Source organism: Diadema setosum, chromosome 18, assembly GCF_964275005.1.
Source record: "Diadema setosum chromosome 18, eeDiaSeto1, whole genome shotgun sequence".
NCBI lineage: Eukaryota > Metazoa > Echinodermata > Echinoidea > Diadematoida > Diadematidae > Diadema > Diadema setosum.
Genome location: NC_092702.1, coordinates 4,269,181 through 4,286,653, shown reverse-complemented (window position 1 = coordinate 4,286,653; position 17,473 = coordinate 4,269,181). Strand labels below are relative to the sequence as shown.

The following is a 17,473-nucleotide window of genomic DNA, read 5'->3' as shown; positions in this document are numbered from 1 at the left end:
TGATATCTCAGCCATTTCAAAACCGATTTTCATCGAATAAACTTTTGATACCCCTAAGAACTGCATGCTCTTTGACATCTCATAGAGTGGTTTCTGAATATCTCGCAAAACGTTAAAAGCTAAATCCTCACCTCGACCAGAACTGTACACACCCTTTAAAACAGCTGTACACAAGTTGTAGCTCTGGTAAGCTGGTCACTCTGTGGCCTGTCCAGATGGGTCGTCATTGTGCACACTCTCCTGTCAACAGTCCAGCAGAAACCAATTCTGTGGCCGCCTGGTCACAATAAGCAGGTGGTTGCTACGCACAGGTTCTTTAAAGTACATGCTTTTTATGCAGGGGATTTCCATGTGGCCACTGTGGGCAGGTGATTGTTATACACAGGTGGTATCTGTTATGATTGCCAAACTTACAAGTCTGTACTGTAGCCTCTGCTAGCATGTACAGTTTTAACCCTCCACAGGTCAAAGTTAACTAAAGTGTTCATTAATATGAAGTACATTCACAGAGCCAAGTCTAATAGGCCATGATGAGTTCATTCAAACATGATTGGCAATTGTTTGAAACAAGACATTAAAGATGAACAGAGACAGTAGAAAAAAAAAAAGAAGAAGAAGAAAACAAATCATGACTTTGGAATAGGGATCTCTCTGTGGATACATATTAAAGGAGGAAATGCAAACAACTTGTTTGTGGCATTGAGCAAATGCAGAGAAATATTGACTTAACTTCATGGGAACACCATCATCTGTCCATCCCACTTAAAGGGAGTTGATGGCTAACTTTATGATAGGTGTGAAGGGAAGAATAGGTCGAACGGTGAATTGTGGATGTATTTCCTGTTTTGTCAAAGGGTCGCAACTCACTGTTGATGCTTGGGAAGCGGAAAGGCGGAACAATCGGGGGAGAAAAATGGTGCATATTGCGGCCTGGCTGAAAAGGAAATTGAAATGTTTGGGTGCATATGAGAAGAATGAATTGAGCCAAAAATGAGTGGCAGAATTTTGTCTGCCCTCCTCCGTCCACACCAAATTAGCGCTCGCAGAAGGACACGCGGCTGAAAAGGAGGCAGAATGGGCCGGTGCAAAGTGGGATGAAAGAAAAACAAGAATCGGAAGACAGAGGTGTCCGCGGTATCAAATGATTCGGCAAAGGTGAGTGCGGGAGCCTCCCAGTCCCATCTCTTGCCATCTGTGTGAGGTGTATATACATGGCGATACATAAACAAACATCTGTCTCAGAATCAACGCCAATATGCTTCTCCTCCCCCCCCCCCCCTCCAGCTTGTGGTGAGAGAGCGACAAGGTAAGGAGAAAACGTCTTAATTGTCTTCAGCGCTGACAATGACAAGATAAACATTGGCGAGGGACATGTTCATGTTCTCTAAAGGCAGACGGCAGCCAAAGGTTTTAAAGGTAAAACATAGTTTTCATATGACTGCAGAAACTGAATTTTTGCTCTAAAATGGAAACAAATGCATATGAAATGTGTGAAATAATGATAGATGACACAATTTCAGTTGGGTAACAACAAAAATGTGAAATATTATCAAGAAAATTGTGCCAGCAATAACGTAATCTCGAGGATACCCAATCCTGGTTGCTACATGGTGTTTTATATTCAATGACATCAATTACAATAATAATGGGACATAAGTTAATCCATCACATGAAGTGAATTGCACGCAGCTTGTCAGCTGTATGTGATTCAATACTACTTCTAGGGCACGATTGATCATCAACTGCTAGTAGCATTCTACATAGTTATGCACTTCTGAACGGGGAGGGCCCTTCAGGAATAAAAGTCAGGTACGCTGACTTTTATTATTTTATACTTTTGATCTTAAAATACTTCGAAACAATTCACTATCCGGGCAAATTGTGTCAGCTGAACAAGTTTCATGGTAGACCCTTTCGATACACTGTATTATTGCACGCAAATTCCAAATGGTGGAAGATGGATTTTGAGCCCTTCTAAGAACTATGTTTTAGCCTTAAGGCTGAATTCTACTCTTCTCTGATGCCAGACATTTACAGTGCTGCTTCATGAGCTCAACTAGAAAAACCCACCACCCAACAGACAGACAGACAGACACAAGCACACTCACAGAGGCAAGAACAGTATCGGGACTGAAAAACAGGATAAGAAATAAAATGGTTCGATGAATTCATTAGCATGAAGGTTGAATGACCAGATTGTATTTGGATGAGTGACCAAGGCTGCCTGGTGGTGCATGATTCATTGTCCTGTCCGTTCGTTTGGTCGGGGAGCAGCGCAGAGACAATTAGAGTCGCTTTCGCTGATGAGTCCCACCTTCTTAAATCAATCAGCTGCACACACACACACACACAAACACAAAATGGCAAGACTTGTAGGTCAAAACAACACCTCCATGCATTAACAGATACATCGTGATGAAGCCACAACAGAAAAACTACCTGCATTTCTGTTTTTAGTTTATGTAACGTTTCTACGATACTAGGGGTACATCTTCCTAGGATTAACAGTTTTAATGTTAAAGGTGCACATGAAACACTCTAAACTGCCTCAATTAATCTATGAATGATCAAGAATTCATTGAAATTCTGCACAGTCACACAGAAAAATATCTTCAAAAATTCACAAGATGTTCTCTATGGAGTGATATGCAGCACTCAAGAATGCAGTAACAGGTACAGGCAGGGTCGACTCCGTGATGTAACCAAATCGGTTTGGCGTCCCCTAGAAAAATTCCCACTTGTGATTCTTGTGTCTGGGCACATTCACATGGTTCGGGCAAGGGCTGCCACAACCTCGCGCGCAGGCAGGAGCTATAACCTCATTGGTGGCGGAGGAAAACCCCCTATTAATAAAAAATCATTTGGAAAATGCTTTTGACACAGAAGGAAATTGGCTAATTGTAGCTGACGACAGGCCAGATCAGCAGCCGCCCGACCCCCCGTGCCATCATACCGTGACAGCAACCTGTGCGCACAACATTATGCACAGCGCCATACACCTGCCCGAGCAGACGAGCAGCACATACCATGTCTGTGAACCGAAAGTAATTGGGCTGTGCGGCTTTCGTATTGTCGAGACGCAAGCCACGTGGGCATGTTAACAAAAACTTGTGAAACATCTATGAGACAAATTTCCATTAGATATCTGCTCACACAGTTCACGTGCCAAGTTGATGTGAGATGCATAACGAGGTTAGTTGCATCAGTTGTCTGAAGATAATATGTATGTGAAATGACGTAGACTGGAACATATGGTAGGAAACAGAGAACAAGCAAACTTTATAGGTAAAGGTTTGCGACCACCCGACAAAAAGTATCATTGCCAGCAAAGATGACATTCTACAGCCAAGTTGTGAAAAGCTAGGGAAAAAGAGGTTTTCTCAAATTGCACTGGTAGTTACATACATGTATACAAGGTGCCATTTAATTTCCATATCTCACCATCAACCCCCTCAAAAACAGGATGGACACACATGCAATAAAAAAGGTCTGACTACCAGGTAGCATACTATTACAACTTGAGATTAAGGTCATTTGATTTCATGAATTATTATGACAGGGGAATTTGAATACATATCGTCGCTGGGGCGACAAGACCTCATATCTACAAAATGTCAAATGTTCAAAAGAGCAAAAAGACACGATAGTCAAAGCACTGTACCCAATGGGATAGTCATTCCTTTGACATGCTGTAGTGGCTTCATTTTTGGGGTAAGACATGTAGGATTTGGACAGGACATCACTTAACTGATTATCTGACCATTAATCCAAAAAAGTCATTTTCACCAAAATTGCAGGTCTTGTCACCCCAGCGATGATATAAGCTCGAGGTCCAGCAAATCATTTTCCAGTAGCAGTCTGTGACATCTCTTTGTAGATCTTAATCAGTAAACCTCTTCTATCTTTGCATGCCGATTCAAAAGAGTTTTACATATTAGGAAAATGAACTACTGTAAAAGTGGTTTTTTCGCGCGACTAATTTTTCGCGCTTGGCCGGGTAAGAAGAGTTACGCGTGTTTTTAATTCCGCGGGATCAAAACATCACGCACGGGAACATATGGCAAGCAAAAATATTCGCGTGCTTTTATTTTCACGTTAGTTTCTGGTTGCACGAAATGCGAGAAAACTTCCAACACCGTGAAAATTTCCACTTTTACAGTATGACTTTTTACACCAACATCTGGATATTTTCTCTCAAATGTTTTACACCCTTTTAGATGTTGCAATCTCTTCTCTTCTCTGGTAGGGATCGCATATCTTTAATATTCTTTTGTGAATATTGCATACGCCAAATATCTTGCAAGGTTTTAAGTTTCGCGAATTTCGCGAGTCGGGTGCTATTCGCAAATTTGAAAACACACAAAAATGTTAACTCTGATCCTGACATGAATTTGCATGTTCACGCATACATTTCTCCATTTAGTACTGTACTCCATGATCGCGAATTTAACCACTAAATTGCAGCGAAGTCCTGATTCACAAAAAATTAGACTCGCTAAATATAGGCGTATACAGTACTTTTTTGCCATCCTTCAGAAGAAATGTTGAACACCAACTAGGAAAAAGAAGCACAACAAGTAATGGAAGGAACCACCATGCAAACAAATAACAAATATGAAACCCCAAAATGAATGAAATCTTCCAAAGTTGGAGAGTTCTTTATCATCTCACATAAAATCAGTACATCGGCTGATAACTTCACAAATATTTGAAATTAATCAGCATGACATTTTCTTGGGTATTCTTATTCTCTTGGTAACCCACTGCATTCCAATAAGGAGCATGGTCTTGTGGTTGTGCTGCTGGCAGAAGGGAACCAGTGGCTCGTGGGTTCAAATCTCACCTTGAGCATCAATACTTCTCCAATGAGAACATTTGTAAAGCTGAGCATCAAGTTTTCGTTACAATGGCCACAGATCTCGATAGTCTGCTTTGACACAAATACATGAAGCTTTCTCTGTATTCTTTCTCCTCATTTTGAGGGAATTTCAGAAGCAAAGTAAAATTGGACAACATTAGATAAGAATTGCTCAAAGTAGCATCAAGAAAAGGAAGGTGCACTGCCTTTGAACTTGGAAAGGATTAAATATCGAGGTCATGCTCCATAAATGACATCCTGCATAGCTAGGCAAAATGTTGGCGCACACTCCCCCATCAATACGCCACAGTGAGTCTATTCCTTGCCTCTATTTCTGATTACCAGGTATGTAGGGAAACTACATCAATCAATCTCTTGTCCTGCGACTACCTGTGAATAGCATGTTTTGAAACACTGTGCCATAAATTGAAAAGTTGCTGCAGTCATGCCTTGCAGTAGACAGCTGAATTTGGAGTGTTTCTTGTGGAATAAAAACTCTGTCGAAACAACACTCAAACCTACAACTTTTGCAAAAGGGCAGTGTGGGGAGATGGCTTGGTAAAAACAGGCTGTGGTAGGAGTCGTTGCTTCTTAAGAGGAATTCTGTGAGGATTTGCTTCTTGAAGATCGGTTGTGTGACATGACAAGTTATGGCATGTGAGAAGATGCTACACACTCAAAAGCTCTTGCCGGAAGAATCCAGCAATTATGGGACGCTTCACACTTTATTGAGCTGAAAAATTGGTTCAAAAGTGCTTAATAATAATAATAATAATAATAATAATAATAATAATAATAATAATAATAATAATAATAACAACAATAATAATAATAATAATAATAATAATAATTATGTCTTCTTTATCTAGGGTAGCCTCTTTAGTGTTGCCACTGTTCTGCCAGAGGACCCTGCCATTATTATTACTCCTGGGTCAATAGGGACGTGGTGGGTAAGAACATCTTCTCTAAGGATGTATTTAAAAGCACCGGGCAGGGTTGACTTTGGGTCCTCCACTTGAGAGTGGAGAGTCTTAACCACTCTGCCACAGCACCCTTTCTGTATTTACAGATGTCACAAACTTCAGTGACACTATGACTAATCACTTAGATGAAAAAAAAAAGTTGGTCTTAAGAAAGAATACCTAATTTATTGTACTTTTTCTTCTTAAAACCGGACAGCCAAGCAGGGGAAATGGATGCAGAAATTGTTCCAGGCACGATACAAATGTTTAAAAACAGCAAAGTCATCGACTACCCTGGAATCTAAGCTGCCCGACAGTTACTTCATTCCTGCATACCAGAAGCCTGACTGATACACTGTGAAACAATGAGGCAAGAGACAATGATCGGAACCTTTTTTGTTTTCCACGTCTCCTTATCGATGCGAGAATGTCAAACATATGGGACAGGAAAACACTCTCGACTGCAACAGCGTGCTGCTACGTGCGGCATAACACCGAATGCACTCGTCATCAGCGAGTCCGTCCCAGTGAATGACGCTGCAAAAAACATTCCAATTCAATCATCAGTCATAACACCGGAAAATCCCAAGAACATGGTGAACGTCTTGGAATTCGATCATGGCTAAGCTAGATTTCTGAACCCTCGGAGAAGTACACAACTTCTTCAGAAGCCCACGGGGTGTAAGAATGTGGCCGTGGCAGTTTATCAGACTTGATTTCAAAACAACTGGCACACAATTAAACGGTGACGATTTGCCATTTATCTGATTACAGGTGGGTATGGGGGTTGTGTTTTTCATACCAGGTACCTCTTTATTATGATCGCTGCCCCTCATTTCTCAAACTGAATCTGGTGGGCAAGAATCCGACTACAAGGGATAATGCTCAGGTATGTTTATGAGCTCCTGCAAATTTGCCGACGTAAATGCATCAGTGACTTTTATTCAATCTGCATGCATCGTTTACCTCAAGCAGACATAAGTATCTCAGTGTTAGAATATGTCAAATAATAACATTTTCAAGTGAGAATCAAGAATGGGTCTCAGTTCCTTCCCAGAGCTCCTGGTTGTCTCTTAGTCCCTGCCACAGACTTATAAGTAGTGCACAAGGCACATCTGAATGCGTATTTTCCAAAATCTTAACAACCTTTAAAACAACCTTTTCCTGACAATTTCAAGGAAGCAAGAAGATTTAGACATGGTAGCAAAAATCTCCAGCAGACAAAAACGACAAAACAGTTCCTTCAAGTGCATATATGTTTCACATGCTAATACACAAACATACAGTACCGACAGCGAATTATTTTCCACGCGAACATTCGGGAATATTTCCGAATATTCGCGAACTGCACATTCGCGAATATTCGGAAATAATTGACATATTGAATAACTGAATATTCGCGAATATTTACGAATTTATGATGAGCAAAAAATGCACAAACATTTGCGAATATGTGGAAAATAATTCGCTGTTGGCACTGTACACGCACACAGAGACACTCTCTCTCACGTACACATACACCATCTATGAAGTCTGATAACCAATGGTAGACAAGTGGTTTTAAGTCAACGATCTGCCATATATGTTGAGAGACTGGGTAATTACTGTACATTCTTCTTGCTGGGTTGCTGTCCAAAGATCATATCGTTGACTTTTTGGGATTAATGGTCAGTTAATCAGTTAAGTGATGTCCTGTCCAAATCCTAGATGTCTTACCCAAAAAATGAAGCCACCACAGCATGTCAAAGGAATGTCTATCCCATTGGATACAGTGCTTTGGCTGCCATGTTTTTTTGCTCTCCTGAACATTTGACATTTTGTAGATACGAGGTCTTGCCTTGAATGCAACCTTTGATCCTTCAATGAAACCAAAGTTTAATTTGTAATTCAGTACATCAAAAACTACTGGTATCTAGAACTAAACCTGTTGTCAAACTTCAAAGCTCTTTTACACCAAAACAATTGTCACATTTTTCAGCTTTAGGTGAAGAAATTGTTAATGGGAAGATACATAGTGTACATACATGTATCTTATCTTGCTGGGTCTGACACCATGTCAACTAAGAGGGCTTGTGTTAAAAACAAAATGAAACAAAAACAAAAAACTTAAAAATTCATGCTTTTTAAGTACTGCCTTCATGCTTTTCTCACCAAACCAGTCTTACATTAGCCAGTCACATACGCACTAACTCTGAATGTACTGTATACACTGCATGTTGAATATTTCGCCAAGTTTTTATTTTTTTATTTTCACAAATTTTGTGAGTCCGGTGCTATTCGCAAATTTAAAAAACACTTGAAAATATTTACTCTGATCCTGACATGAATGTGACATGCATGCATATGTTTTTCTGTTCAATATTTTACTCAACAATCGCAAATTAAATCACTCGCGAAATTGTCGGAAAGTCCCAATTTCTGAAAAACTAGATATGCTAAATATACATGGCACATACAGTACTCCTCCCCCTCCACATATGAATATAAGAGCAGTGTCTGTAATGGACAGAAAGTGTAAATGGAGTGGGTGCACACAAGTTCTGTTTTAATTTCGGCAATCTCAGCGATCAGCTGGGTAGGTTTTGAAGTCTTTCAAAAGTGGCAAGTCGTAAGACTCAGATGATGTGTTTCAGTGGCCACAGTCTCACAGCCCTCCACCCCTCCCCCTTTTTTTTTTTTTTTTCACTCCAGGGTATCCCTGTCAAAGGGCATTACCCCCTCCCAAGGGGCTGGTCAGACTTCCTGACACAGGGAGAAGGAAGGGGAGGGGGAGGGGGAGGGGGAGGGTGAGGGGAGGGGTAAGGGATGGTAGCAGAAGTGGGTGGGGGGAGAAGAGGAAGAGGGGGGTAAGGGGTTCTCATGGTAAGCCTACATTATATCTCTGTTTCATCTCTCCATCTGGGGGGCTTTTTTGTACCCCGTGCACTTGGGATCCCTTGGAAAAAGACTCCGGAGTATGTTTGGGCAGCTTCCTGCCTTCGTCCGAGCGCGTCATTGGCAATCATATCACCCAAATACCAGTGGAGAAAAGTACATCCACTGATAATGTCACAGGACTGAATATTTGGAGATATCGCAAACTTCTTTTTCTCGTTTCTTTCTTCATCTTCGTTTTTCTCTCCTCGTACAGTCTGTTGTCTGTCTTGTGCGATATCACTTGGCGTCAACAGTCGGAAATATGCAGCTTTAAAGTATCTGCAATGTAAGTGATGCTCGAACACCACATGCTATCACAAAAAGATAAACTACAATTGAATGTAGGACAAAACCTTGCAAACCCTGTTAACAGCACCCCAGTATTCTGAGGGCTAAACAGGCTTATTTTTGGTGAAAAAAGTATTCTCTTCTATGAAAACTGCAGTATTTTTTAGGCAAAAAACCCAAACAAACAAAACTAATTCATTCTAAAAAGTGACAGTTGGCATCTCTGGACTAACCATTCATTCAACATCCAAGCTTAATAGATATTTTCAACATGGGACTGCATTTGATTGCCAACTCTCAATGCACTTGCACACATACAAGAATTCCTCCTTTTCATTTGAATAGAAAATAAGAATCTAGGCAATAATAATGCAGAACTAGTTCAATGCACCCATAGAAACAGGAGAAACTGATCGCCCCTCAAATCCTCTTTCGTTCACAATGAAACATACATCATGTCAGGATGAAAGAAAAACTCTAGGGACTACTGACATATGAAAACTGCTCAACTACAATAACCAAACAGATAATAGAATATATGCAATTGTCACTACATTTTTGTACTTTAGAAAATATATTGTACATCATATCAATGCTGAGTAGAGCAAAACAAAATGCTATGTGCGACATTTGACTCCTTGTGTTAGATTAAAACTCTTGCCATTTATGTTCATAAGCAGGCTAATTATCGATGCAAGCTTACTCCTCAAACTCCTCAAACGAGCCTCCACAGGACACCTTATATTCTGAGAGTTAACTTTTGAGTAAGAGTCCCACTTCATGATTTATTCACAGAATAAGAGGAAACACATATTACCTTCAGCACTGGCAATAAACCTGATAATGTGCAACAATACAGTAGTGTACAATGCACACTAGATGTTGACCCGGAAGCTAAAAAGTGGAAATGGGATTCGCAAAGAGGTCCTGTTACCTTTTGAGTCTCTGATTATCATATCCACAAGACAAGTGGGGGACCTCCCCCCCCCCTCCCCCCGCCTCATGGAGAGAACCTAAGCCATAAGAAATCTTGTAGTTCTATATAATCAGCTAAGCTGAAAGACTGCTAGGAAATTTTTTTTTGAGTGTGTTCATTACATAGGCTTAACTACAAGATGATCATTAAAGTTGAAAACTTAGAGCTAATCTTTAAGATGAGCAATGTCACACGAATGTCACTGATGATGACCACCGGCATAGAATCTCACCCCTTTCAAGGATGCATTAGTCAACTATGCATACAAATACAATTTGCACAAATTTGGCAATGGGTATTTAAACTTTTAATTCAAGCCCTGTCACTCACTACTTTGCCCAAGACAAGAATAGTCTGACAATTAAGAAGCAAGAATAGCAACAACCAAACTTTGCCTAACTCTGCTACACATGTCCACTATAATTATGTCCTGCCAGGAAAGAACAGAAATTAACTCAAAGGCAACCTGACTAACTCTACGACCAACCCTTGCAACTCCAGCAGCATAAAGACTGCACATTACAATTGTTGAGTCACGTCAATATATCTTCACCTGCCTAACACTTATACAATGACTCCTTTATCATATCCTTGCCACCTCGTCTTTTGGTCATTATGTGATACTTAAAGGACAAGGGAAAAGCAGATTGTTGAAAGAAGATTTTCTCTCGCAAATTACCTTTCTGTAGGTACTTATAACAAGGTGAAGTACATGGGAATCAATGCAATTTTATGTGAATACACTTCAGGTATCGGCTAAATGCAGTGGTCTAATTTCAATGTTAACTATACGAAATTGATGATTAGCCATATCAGCTACAACCTCATCAGATATTACCATGAACTATCTGATATGGCAAATATGTAAACTCTACTTTTGTTTGTCTGCATTATGTCATTTATTTAATTTTGATTGATTATTGTCTGTGTGTTTTGTAACCACTGATCTTTTATTGGAATGAATAAACGAAACGAAATGAAACATCTAATGAAAGTTGGTTGGTTATAAGATCACAGTCATAGTTCGACATTCTCGCGACTATGGGGTGGACCCATAATAATACTTGTCTTGTCACTGCATTAAATGGTAAGGTGGTATGTTTTGAGAATCATAATCCTTGTTTGACAACATACTGTTGCATCAAACATTGCATACACATGTCCAGTTCTTGAAATATCCCAGAAAAAAATATGTCAAGTTTTTTTTAAAGCCTTCTACACCCCTCATCCTTCCTGCTAAACACCTATTCTTGGATCCCTCTAGGCAGCCCTCATTCTGCGGGCTCGCTCCACCAGCTTGCGAAAAAAAAAAAACCAGCACCAGAACATTGTTTAATGCAGTTCCATGCCTAAGCCGCAGCACCCTCATCATGTCCTATAGTATTAAAGAGATCGACTGTATTAGTTCCCTCCCCCACCCCTCCCATCCCCCTTGTGCAAGCAGCATCAGAGATAATTGGCACAATCCTGAACTTGACAATTACCCTCGAAGTAACGCACATCCCTTCACCTGGGTATTCACGTTGTGCAGGCGCCCTCTTTGTCTGGCGCAGTGCTCGCAAAAAAAAAAAAAAAAGAAAGAAAGAAAAAGAAAAAGAAGTCACTCCTACTTTTGAAATACCGAGTATTCTCTGCCGTCAAAAGAGGGACATATTTTGATCCTTGTAAACAAGCCCAAATGAAGTCAGAAAAAAAAAATACAACCTTATGGAACAGTTATACCTCTGCCTATGGATATAATGCCCCTCGTGATATATTTGGCACCTGCCATCCCGGCCTAGGTAGACATGTTACGAGAAATGACAATGATAGTCAGTAAAAGAAATGCCTTATAAATATAAAATGCAATGTTCCATTCTCTTCTCCAACCCCATTCCTATATCCCCTCCCCCTGCTCCCCCCCCCCCCCCCAATTCTGCTCCTGCAGTGAATGGGATCCTGCGAGTACAAGCCTTAATGTCACCAATTTGACAAGATACGCTGACAAATGTCACAAATCTCTCCTCTAGCGGCCAAAATTCACTGCAGACTGCAGAGACTGGACTGACATCGCATCTCCGCACTTACATCCCAGGCAGAGACGCAAGAGGTGTCACCAAGCTATGGCTGTTGAGTTCAGACAAAAAGGTACAAACTCTTTTAAAGGCGCTCTATTTGCACGGGAAAAATCTGTAGAACAACAAGCAAGTCAACATTGTCATAATATCTAAAGTTTAATGTCACGTCAACTGATTTGCCCAACAACCACTTAAAATGTATTTTGTCTTTTGCAAGAAACAGTCACAAAACATAAGCAAGACGATGTCATGATGCATTTATTTTTAAAGTATTTTTGAAGCTTGTTTTTGTTACTGATCAATTTTATTTCCAATGTGGTATGTCTTAGCATAAAATATCAACAAAGCTTTAATACATACAGGCAATGTTTTTGTTTCAGCATATGTTTGAATTCCTGGTTGTGCTATGGATCAATATGCAAATGGGCATTGTTTTCAAAGATAACTCTGGGTGACTAAAGAAAATTTCACATGAATAATGCAGTTGCAGCTTCTGTATTCTCAGTGGAAAAAAGAAAGAAAGAAAGAAAAGAACCATTGCTTGCTACAGTAAGTGCAATAAAATTTGAATGCAAGCTTGCAAGGAAACCTTGCATTTTTCCTGCTACAATTAATAGCGTCATGTATGGACAACAATACAGAAAAATATAAGAATTCTACAAATTTCTTTTTTTTTTTTGGGTGAAAAGTACACATTCCATCAAGTTGTTTAAACTGACATTAAAGGGTATTATTAATCCCCCAGCTTTCTGAAAGAGGTAAGTCAAGTGCTTTTTCATTATGGTAGAAAAATGAAAATATTTACATTACGTTAGAAAAATGAAAATATGTTGACATTTCTTCATATTTTCTATTGTTGTCCATACATACTATCATGAACTGTAGTAGTCTTCTTATCCAGTGATGACGTCACCGAAAATTTAAAAATTCATATAACTTTTGAATCAACTGTCAGATTTTCCTCACATTTTGCTGATGTGTTCTACAAATATTGCTGCTTTCACTCAATCCATAATTATTTGGGGTTTTGGTTTCCTTTAATGCTCTTGCCCTCCTACTTCAGGCTCATAAACTATTCGTATAATTCAATTATCAATGCTTGAGAGTATGGGTCTTTCCAGCTTTTTACATAATATGCTTGAAAGTGTGGGTCTCCTGAAAAACATCAATCAAGCTATCAAATATCCTTTGATAACATGAGGAATATCAATGCAGCAGATACACCTACAATCGTTTTGTAAGAACTCACTAGCAATATGAATTTTGACATTAGTCACTCAGCACTTCACTGAGAACTGATGCACGTCTCCAGTATAATTCTCTCTGCTGTGAAAACTTTCATTGTATTCAAAAACAGAAGCCACTATGATTCATGTCTCGAAAGGGAGTACGCAAATATTGAATTAAATGAAACAAAAAACTGCAGAGATACATATCTAAAAGTTTAAATGTTAGGCTTACAGTTCGGGACTGAAAGACAACAGCGTCAAGCATTCAGGGGTAAGGGTAGGTGGGGAAGGGAAGGAGCGAGCAGACACCATAAAAAGTCATCAAATTATCAGACTGCTGCGATAAAACTATTATATTCTGTTGCCAACATCTGATGCATATCACCGCTTATGAAATGAAAAAAAGAGAGAAAAAAAACCACCATGTCGGGAGACGGAGGAAGCGCAAGGATTGGCAATAAAAGCCAAATATTCTTGGCCCAGCTGTAGACGAAACTGAGCCCCACATTGCCCCGTCACTCGCTGGCGAGGAACAAACCCCAATGCCCAGCACGCACAAGCCACAAACACACAGAAAATGCCACAAGCAAAAGTCAAGACGATTACCTCGAACAAGCAATTAACTTTTCACTTCCCCCTTTCTCTGTCTATTTCACCCCCCTCTCTTCTTCCGACTACGCATTTCAAACTCGCCGTCCCCATGCTCCAAGAGACAAGGTCGCGAAAATATTGAAGGCGGATTCTTATTTGATTCTACGGTCCACATTCCCCATCACAAGATAATCCTCTCATCCTCAATAATAAGAAGATTGATGACCGGTTAATAACAGGATAAGCAAACTCAACGAGCAAAATCCACAAACATGGATACGAGATCCTTACTGCCATCTTTTTTTTTCCTCCCCCTCATTTTAATTTCAGCATCAAAAAACTAACTCTGAAGAGACAAGAAAGTATCACCACAGTACACCTTTGGGCAAAGTTCATGCACGATTTTCATCTTTGAATAACTCCCTTCATCTTTTCACTACCCTCCTCTACCCCCCCCCCCCATTTTTTTTTCTTCCCCCTCTTCTCAGGACGTGGTCGCCAGGATGGGTTCCACCCGAGGATATACTTTGAAGTGCTGCGGCTCAAATATGAGTGGTTGCCGTGGAGGACGAAAGGCAGGGGTTGAATGGGCCGACCATTCATCCGATCAATGATGGCAATTTGCAAACGCCATTACAAGTTATGTCTGCCCTCCTGTTCCCTCGCTTATTAGTCCCATATACTCTCCTCAGCTGATTTGGAGAGTGCGTGTAGGTCAGACACTAAAAATAAGGAGAGAGAACCCTTAAAAAGCTGTCTAGAATCCAGTACATCTCCATCTTCACCTTGCTTGCTCCGATCTCCCCTTCTTTCTCTCTTGTCAAACCTTTCAACAGGTTGAAGTTACATGTGTATAATAGAACTTCTAACTGCTGCACTCTATACAGAGCATCTATTAAAGGCCCATAGAAAAATATTTCTACCCACAATGCCCCTTCATCGGTCACTTTGATATCCATTGTTTGACCGACAAGGGGTGGACAAAGAGAATCCCCGTAATGAAGAGACCGACGCACAGATAGGATCAAAGCGATCCTTCAAAAGCTAATTTCTTCTATGCATAGTTCTGCTTCTGCTTTTGTCCCAAGGACTTTGGAAAAAGAATATTTTGTAGCCCCTGGAAAACAAGCATGCCGCCATTAAAGGGGCATTAACCTCTCCATTTGCCCTATATTCTGAATTTATTAGGGCATTTAACACTTGATGCTCTCCAGGATGTTGCATAATGTGACAGTGGTTTTGACCTAGACAAGTTCTTGTCTGGTATACAGATACCATATCAAAGCATACAGGTAGGCTGTCCTTGAAGACAGTGAGTAGAAAATACATGTGGATGACAATCTACATTGTACCATGTGAGTCAGTATAAAGTCAAGATGACAAGTCTGAATGTGACAATTAGACAAAGACAGAATAATAACTCCACCTTTCTACCAACATACAGTCAAACTTATACAGCTACACAATGTACTTCAAACTTGTCTTTAGGATGGTTCAACAACAGAGACACACTGTCTGGCCTCTCTATTTGGAACCTAATTTCTAACATGCTTGGACTTACACTATGTAGTTCATCAAAAGGTCTTTGTCTCATACTATAACATAATTCACTCTACAAAGATGATTTCTAAAACCTCCCAAGGGTAATATACAATTTCTTTAGCTGTTGTTCACTGAAAATTTGACATTTGAAAATGCTGATATACTCTTGTCATGCACTAACACCAGTGGAAATGAGGCATGCTTGGCCAGTAAATGTCAGCAAATCCAATAATTACTTGCACTATGCTTTAGCGATATTTTATTATTACCATCCCAATAAGTCCCATGCCTGCTTAATTGTGTGTGGGTGGATGCAATTGTGAATCTCTTAATGACTGTGGTCAGGCTTTGGCCAATCTTCCTGCTTTTTCCCTCTCCCCCCCCCCCCCCACTTTTCTTTTCATCCCTGGGTAAATGTCAGATGCTCACAGGCTTAAGTCCATGTGTATACTCTTGTGTTAAAGGATAATAAGAGATAGCTGATGAGTGTTTCATTTTCACAAATACTGAAGCCTACTTTCAGATACTTTGTGCCTGCACAGCAAGCAGCGTCTCACAAATGTTGTGGCAAGCCAATGACATTGTCAAGGTTGTGGCGGGAAAACTTCCCATCATCTTTGCGCATGCCTGGGGCAGAATTCCCCCCATTTCTTTTATAATCCTGTAGCACAAAGAAATAGTTTGAGCATTTTTCATCAAATACCCCACTATTGCCCTTTAATATTTCATTAGCATGGGGCACCAGCCTGTACAAAGAAGAAGAAGAAGAAGAAGAAGAAGAAAAAAAAAAAAACCTCTTCTTCAAGCTTGTGCATGATAATGATTTCTCTGAATTTGCCAAGGTATCAAAGCTTGTATCAGTTTCAAAATGTGGTGTTGTACACTTCCCTTAGCAAAGACACTAAAGAAGAACTTGTGGTAAACTCACCAGTGGATGAAACAGAAATGAGATATCAAAAGGACAAAACATGGGTTCATAATTCAAAATATTAATGCTAATGAGACAACACCAAGTCATTCCAATCAATGCTTCAATCAATGCTCCAATGTATGTGGGTTTGTTTTTTGCTTTTTACAATGGACTCATCATATGCGTGTAGCCAGATGCCTCCAAGTTGAGGTTTGTATCAAGGTGGATAACTGAAGAAGCCTTGGACGAAACTAAAACTATTCTGGACACCGACTGGAGTAGAGGCTAAGCTTCAGGTCAAGACGTTGTAAAAATAAGATTCAAACATACCAAATGAAGATGCACGTCAGAATGTGTCAGGAAAATACAAACAAAACAAAACAAAATAATGCCTCTGGCGACACTTCGTGGCAGAGCATTAACAAAAAATGTTCATGGTAGAACGAGAGGTGATCAGTGCAATCTTCATATTTCATCAAGTAACAAAGATGGACACACCTAATAAAAGACGTGGGTACTGAGGTGATTTTCAAAGAGTTCTGCCACTTAAATAGCGGCAGCTAAACATATCCATAGTATTCGGCGGCAGGGACCATAAAGCACACATGAACAATTTTGCATGGGAGAACTGGAAGTGAAGATGAGATAAAAACAAAGGATAAGAGATGAAGCATACCTTGGCGATATCCTGTTTGATTTCATCGATGCTTAATTGCTTCTTCTCCTTCGTCTTTCCACCTGACTTGGCCTCCTGGTAAAAAAAAAAAGAAGAAAAATACATAAAAACCATGGAATACGTATTTGTTTCGCACAATGGTCCATCCGTTACTACATTATTTCTCACACTCTCAATCTCTCTTTCTCTCTTGTTATATAAATATATACACATACATATATACAAAACTCTGCTGCCAGATTGGTGACACATGCTCAAAAGCATGACCACATCACTCCTATTTTACATGAATTGCACTGGCTACCAATAAAAGTCCCTGTGCAATACAAAATATTGTCGCTGACTTTCCTATGCTTACAGGGTCTGGGTCCCATATATCTCAAAGACCTCATCCAAAGGTATCATCCGACTAGAAATCTTCGCTCAAAATCCAAGTCTCTCTTAGTTTGTCCCCAGACTGTCAACAAA

At 40.0% G+C, this 17,473-nt stretch overlaps 1 protein-coding gene across 3 annotated transcripts in view; it reads right to left on the bottom strand.

Annotated features, from left to right (window-relative positions):
- Window positions 1–17,473, bottom strand: part of LOC140241325 (mitotic apparatus protein p62-like) — a 70,886-nt gene that overhangs the window by 3,998 nt on the left and 49,415 nt on the right. For all 3 annotated transcript variants that reach the window (XM_072321051.1, XM_072321050.1, XM_072321052.1), the window contains one exon: window positions 17,006–17,080. In XM_072321051.1, the coding sequence (XP_072177152.1) occupies window positions 17,006–17,080 (75 nt within the window). The remainder of the gene's footprint in view (window positions 1–17,005; window positions 17,081–17,473) is intronic.